This window comes from Prionailurus viverrinus, chromosome A2 (genome assembly GCF_022837055.1).
Source record: "Prionailurus viverrinus isolate Anna chromosome A2, UM_Priviv_1.0, whole genome shotgun sequence".
NCBI lineage: Eukaryota > Metazoa > Chordata > Mammalia > Carnivora > Felidae > Prionailurus > Prionailurus viverrinus.
The window spans coordinates 12,910,078-12,916,605 of NC_062562.1; the positions used below are offsets into that span (position 1 = coordinate 12,910,078).

Sequence of the window (6,528 nt, forward strand, 5' to 3'; positions counted from 1 at the left end):
GCCAATCCCCACCAGCTCCTCCTGGGGAAAGGGGGTTCTAGAAGGCAGACCCAGTGTGGGGGCAGTACCTAGATCAGGGCTGAGGGTTATGGTGGTTTCCACATATTTCCTGCCTGTCCTGAACAGAAAATTAGGGCTCTGAGCACAGAGGGGAGCCCGAATTCTTCCCCTACATGTGTCTCAAGGCAGACTCAGTCTCACATAACTTGGGCATTTGTTGAGCACCTAAGTTTGTAGTGGGACCTCATCTGGGTCTGGGGACACAAACAACTCAAATAACTTGGGGGTGTGAAACTGCTAGGAAGGAATCAAAGAGGGGGTGGATGGGCTGAGTCCGAGGAGAAGGGGTTAGTCACAGGAGAGCTGGGGGAAGGGCATCCCAGGTGGAGAACACAGCTTGGGCAAAGGCCCTGAGGCGGAAGAAGTTAGGCATGGTTAGGGAACGTGGAGGCTGATGTGGTTGGAGGCGAGGGAGAAGAGGGCCGGAGGTGGAGGACAACTGAATAGGGAGGAGTCAGAGAGGAGTACGGAGTTTGGGTTTTATCAAGAAGGTTCTGGGGAGCCATAAGAGGGGTCCAGAGCAAAGAAGACACTGCTGTTGTAAAAGGCCAGGGATTGTCTGTGTCTGGCTCTGAGGACAGGGGCTCCTTAGAGTGAAGCTAGGCCCTGGGTCCCTTGGGGTCCCCATACGGGCCTGGCAAAACCGGGTATTGACTCTGAGCCACAGTCCTGAAGGGGAAAGTGAGGCCACCGTCCCCATTCACCTCCTGGGGCTGGGCTGATGCCCAGTGTGAATCACACTGCTGGCCGGGGCTGGGGCTGACACACACCTTGGCCTCGGCTCAGCAGGGTCCTGCCAAAGCCACACAGCCCGGCCCAGCAGCCTCTGCCTCGCTTCCCTGGGGGTTGCTGGGGAACAGCTTCCAAGGCCAGCTGGGTAGCTGAGGGAAGAAGTGTTATCAGGCTCCTAGCTGTGCAAAGGCCCTGAGGCCAGAAAAGAAAGAAGTAGTTTGGGTGGGGGGGGTGGGGTGCCTGGAGAGACACTGACCTCTCCAGGGCCAGATGCACTCAAGGACTTTTTTTTCCAGAAAGGTTTCAAGTATGGGGTCAGATCTGTGGTTTCCAACAAAGCCCCCGTGTCACATGCTGGTGAAAACATAGGGCCTCCACTTAGACCCAAGGCTCCTGGGAGCCAGGCAAGAGTCTAGGGTTCTAGCCCCTGCTCTGCATATCTAGCAGGGGCGGGATACAGTAAGATATACTTGGCCTTCGTCGCTGGTCCCTGGCACTCTTCTCCTGAAACTCTCAGAATCTCTGAGGGTGATGTCTTTTGTAAACTAAAAGATGAGTGATGGCTGGGGACTAACAGATAGCTTCAGGATGGGGGCTGGTCCCCAGAAAGACCAAGGCATTAGAGGGTTGGAACTTTCAGCCCCACCTGCCAGACCTCCTGGGAGGGAGGAGGGGCTGGAGATTGAACTAATCACCAAAGGTCAATGATCTAACCATCATGCCTACGGAAAAAGACCACTGGGGTTCAGAGAGCTTTTTAGTTGGTGACCACACGGAGGTACCGGGAGGGTGGCACACACAGAGGGCATGGAAACTCCACCCCCCTTCCCCTTGTATCTTGCCCTGTATATCTCCACCTGGCTCTTCCTGTGTTGTATCCTTTAAAATAGTCCAGTAATAGTAAATAAAGCACTTTCCTAGGCTCTTTGAGCTGTTCTGGCAAGTTATAAAAACTGGGGTGGGGGTCACGGAAACCCTTGGTTTCTAGCTGGTTGCTCAGATGTCCCAGGTGACAACTTGGGGCTTGCACCTGGCATCTTTTTTTTTTTTTTTTATGGTTATTCATTTCTGAGAGACAGGGCATGAGCAGGGGAGGGGCAAGGAGGGAGGGAGACACAGGATCCGAAGCAGGCTCCAGGCTCTGAGCTATCAGCACAGAGCCCGATGCGGAGCTTGAACCCACAAACCGTGAGATCCAGACCCGAGCCTGAGCGACTAAGCCACCCAGGTGCCCCGTAACTGGCATCTCAAACGGGGATGGTCTTGTGGGACTAGGACCTTCACCTGTGGAGTCTGTGCTAACTCCAGGTAATGTCAGAACCGAATTGCAGGGCACCTGGTGTCTAGAAAAACGAATTGGTTGGTGTGGGGAAAACCCCCCAACACATTTGACGTCAGGATTAGGAATAAAACAGTTCAGGGGGGTGTCGGGCACATCTCTCAACCTCCTGGGCCTCCCCTTCTCTGTAGATTGGGGGTTGCACGGGAAACACTTGAGTATCGTTATTCCTCTTCCCCCAAAGTGATATGGGAGATGTTACCTGGGCATGAACATACCCATTTCACAGCACGGAAGGTAGAGGGGAGAAGGGGAGAGGACTTGGTTGAGGTCACGCAGTGGCAAATTGGCAAGTGAGGGCTCCGTCTCCTCAAGAGTGAGGCTCTGCCCCTAAAACATGGCTCTTGGCCCCCTCTGTGTCAAGACACCTCCAACTCAGCTTCAGCCTCTTTCTCGCTCCCGGGCCCCCTCCTGAAACGTCTGCCTGAAGGTAGGTGGTGCTCCAGAGGAGGTCACATGGTTAAAAACCAACCCCCAAAGCAGCTCCCGAAGCCTTGAAAAGTGGGCGGCCGGGGTGATCAGAAGGAAGAGTCCCACCCTTCCAATGGCAGAGGGACTGTGGGCATGTGCTGTTCCTTCTTTGCACCTGTTTCCCCATTTATAAAACAGGGACAATTCATCTGCCTTCCTTAGCAGGGCTGGGTATACAGCTGGCGCTCAACACACGACCGCCAGCTTGACTTGCCCTGTGCCTAGGTCCCTCCAGGCCCCAAGTGAAGCAGAAGCCCCAAACCCAGGGTCTTTTGCCCACACAACAGCACGGGCCAGAGCAGGCAGGCGAAGAAGGCGGCCTGGCAGTCAAGGCTCTGGAGGTGAGGTCCGCATGTCCCTGCAGTCTCCCGAAAACTTCAGGCTGTGTGACCTCAAAGTTACTCAATCTCTCTTAACATTAGTTTCCTCAAAATGGGAGAGTAGGATGTTGGGAAGGGAGAGGTCTTCAGGGAGTACTTGGAAAATCCTGACTCCAAGTCAATGCCCTTAAAGGACGATGGCACAGAATGTAGCTCTAACTCCAGTCCTGGAGGCAGACTGCCCGTCAGACCCCACCCGGGCCACTTTTCTTCTGGTTCTGAGATAGCATCCCCATCCACGGGACAACGATAAGAGGTTACACTGAGCACCACCTGTAGCCAAGCACCACTCTGTGAACAAAGTGTTCATCCTCCAACTTTGCGGGACAATGTTACAACTGTTCTGCCCATTTTACAGACACGGTTAACAGAGGCCCAGAGGTTCAAGTTTCTGCCTTTTCCTGCCTGCCAGTACTGGGCTGTCCTCTTTCCATCTTGGTGTCTCTTCCCCCAAGGAGACAACCGTGGGCCCATTAGTTCCAAAAGCTTGTTGGAGATCCCAGTGTCCCCCACCTAACCTGGACATGAGTCGGCCCCAAGCCTAGGCGCGCCTAGATGGCGCTCGCTGCGCGCCAGATGTGCAAGGCCCCGCCCGGACGCCGGCTCTCCTCCGAAGTAGGGGCGGAGGGAGGAGGGGAAGGAGGCAAGGAGGGGGAAGGGGAGCGTGCGGGCCAGGCCCAGCCCAGCCCGACAGGCCCCGGCGGGGGAAGAAGGAGGCAGAGAGCCGAGCTGGCGTAACGAGACTTTACTGAAAACAGAAAACCGGGCGAACCAAGGATTACAAACCGGAATGTGGACTCGTAGCAAAACAACAGAACAAAAAAGGCGGGAGGAGGGGTGTCGGAAAGACGGAAGGGGGGGGGGGGAGCAAGAGCGAGGAAAGGGAAGGGAGTTTTTTTTTTTTTCTTCTTCCCATTTCTTTAAAAAACCAACACAAGAAAAAACACACACACACAACCAACGTTTGTTCCCGAGTAGAAACATAAATAGGGCAGAATCGAACACTCTGTTCTTCTCTCTTCCAAAGGCAAAAAAAAAAAAAAAAAAGTAAGAGGAAAGGCAGGGCTTGAGGCTGCGCCCCCTCGGAGCCCCCTTCGGCAGCGGTGTGTACAACGGGGCGGCCGGGGCGCGCGGGTTTGTGCAACACTGGGTGGCCGCGCTCGGGGAACAGAGGCAGCGCGAGGGCGGGGGGGGTCATGCGCTTGCCCCCCGGGAGTAGGGGGTCCAGCTTGTCGAGTCTGAGGCGCCCTCTCCGAGTCCTGGGCACCCTCGGGGGGTCCTCAGGGACCGCGCCCTCTCGGAATCCTGGCACCCTCGGGGTGGGGGGGGTGTCCCCGGGGCCGCGCCCTCTCGGAGTCCGGGGCGCCCACGCCCCCCCCCCCCACGCAAGCCCGCCTCCCGGGGAGGGGGGCCGCGCATGCGCCCCGCGCGCGGGCTCAGTACGCGGACACCTGGTGCTGGGGCAGCAGCTGGCAGCCGCTGTTGACGTGGCTGAGGACCTTCTGCTTGAGCTGCGCCACCTGCTCGCGCAGCAGGCTCGCCGTGGACGCCAGCTCCGTGTTCTGGCTCTTGAGCGTCTTGACTTTCTCCTCGAGGCGCGAGATGCGCTCCAGCTTGCGCTTGCGGCACTTAGAGGCAGCGATGCGGTTGCGCAGCCGCTTGCGCTCCGCCTTAATGCGCTCCTGCGTGTCCATGTCGATGGGCGACAACGGCGGGCTCTCGCCGAAGCTTGGCACGTCGGGCACCGTCTGCGGCTCATCCTTGAGCGCCGTCAGGCGGGGCGGCCCCAGCGCGCCTGGGGGCGGCGGCGGAGGGAAGGGCACAGGCTCGGCGGCGAAGGCGACTGTCGCAGCACCCCCTGAACCTCCGGTGCCGCCCGCATAGCTGCTCAGGTTCGCGTAGACGGGCGCCTCGGGCGTGGCTGCCGCCGGGGCCAGTTCGCCAGGAGGCGCGGCGCCCGCAGCCGTGCCCGAGGGTCCTCCCGCGGCCGCGGCAGCGGAGGCCGCGCCCGCGCCCAGCTGGTTCTGCTTGTGCAAGTCCTCCAGGGCCTTGACGAAGCCCTCAGCAAACTCCTGCTCCTCGCTGGCCGCCACCTTGGGGTAGAGGAACTGAGTGCTCGTCGGTGTGGTGGTGACCAGCCCGTTGGACTGGATGATTAGGCGCTCGAGCTCCGGCGAGGCGAGCTTGAGCAGCCCCAGGTCGGGCGAGGCAAGCAGGCCGTCGGGGGGCGCCGCGCCTGGGGCGCCGTCGGTGCGCAGGGGGGCCGGGGGCGGCGCGGCGGCCGGCTTGAGCGCCGCCGCCACCTGCTCGCTCAGGCTCAGCGTCAGCGCGTCTTTCTTCATCATGCTGCCAGTCGCCGCCGTCGGGGGCGCCCCGGGGAACAGGCGACCCGGGGACGCGAAGCTACCACCGCCACCACTGCTACTGACGCCGCCGCCCAGGCCGCTCAGCGCCTCATCGCCGTAGAAGGGTGTTTCCATCCTCCGCCTCCCCCGCCGCGCCGGCCCGGGGGGGGGGAGTGGCCGCGGCCGCCCGGGGGGCCTGCGCCCCCCCGTCCGCTCGGCCCTACGCCCGCCCCGGCCGAGGCCGCTGCGCCCGGCCCTCCGCTGGCGGCGGCTCCTACGCCGCGCAGTTCGCGCGCCCTCTTATAGCCTCGGCCCAGCGCGATGAGCTCACTGCCCCCGCTCGCCATTGGGCGTGGGTGACGTCGCTCATTTGCATGGTGGGGTGGGGCCAAGTCATTGACGCCCCCCTAGCTGCCGTTGCCCCGGTGACGCGCGGTAAACCGCACAACAGCGCGCTGCCTTGTGGGTTGACGTCATGGGGGCGGACCCCGAGCCCGGACCCGGTTACCCCGCCCCGGGAGCGCAGTGTACAACCAATGCCCCCAGCGCTGCCTCCCGCCAAGGCACGTCCCGGGTGGCGTGATGAGCCCGGCCACCAGCCGCCTGCCCGCCCCAAGGCCCCGCCCCGCATCCGCGCGTGGGGCCCCGGCGGGGAGGGGGAGGGGGAGGGGGCGGGAGCGGGGGCGGTGCCGGCCTCCGGGGACCGGTGGGGGGATGGGGCCCGGATGGATAAATAACTCCCTGGCGCCCTCCGCTCCACTACGCCTACAAGTGCCTTCCTTACCGCTCCTCTATTCTGGCTCTGTACGGGCTGGGGGCAGAAGGCCTTAGGGAGCTGTACCCGGTGGCTTCCTGGGCGTGTTGGCCAGATCTGCCTGTTTCACCCCCACCCCAAATCTCCAGTGATGTGTTTGCCCCAGAAAGACGAGGGAAGGGAGAGGAGAACTGTTGGAAGCTGCTGAAAGCGCTTTCTTTGATCTTGATACTTTTCACTGAGGAGTCTAAAAGTACGGAGTCCAACTTCCTGACTTTACAGACTGAGAAACTGGGGCTTACTAAATTGTGACCAGGCCTGATCTCTTATTCACCTGGTAGAACCCGGGCCTCCTGGGCCTCCTGCTCCTGGGCAGCCGCCTACAATTTTACCCTGCATCTGCCAGGGCCTGCTGTGGGTCCCGAGGTGAGGGTGATGGACTATAGC

General features: G+C 60.7%; 1 protein-coding gene across 1 annotated transcript; it reads right to left on the bottom strand.

Annotated features, from left to right (window-relative positions):
* Nucleotides 1–3,712: 3,712 nt before the first annotated feature.
* Nucleotides 3,713–5,594, bottom strand: JUND (JunD proto-oncogene, AP-1 transcription factor subunit). Its single transcript, XM_047849873.1, has one exon. The coding sequence runs from the start codon at nucleotides 5,460–5,462 to the stop codon at nucleotides 4,419–4,421; it is 1,044 nt and encodes a 347-aa protein (XP_047705829.1). The 5' UTR covers nucleotides 5,463–5,594; the 3' UTR covers nucleotides 3,713–4,418.
* Between the last annotated feature and the right edge of the window lie 934 nt (nucleotides 5,595–6,528).

Bases quoted from the DNA above. Each gene is read 5' to 3' on its own strand.
- JUND (XM_047849873.1), bottom strand. From the start codon at position 5,462: ATGGAAACACCCTTCTACGGCGATGAGGCGCTGAGCGGCCTGGGCGGC.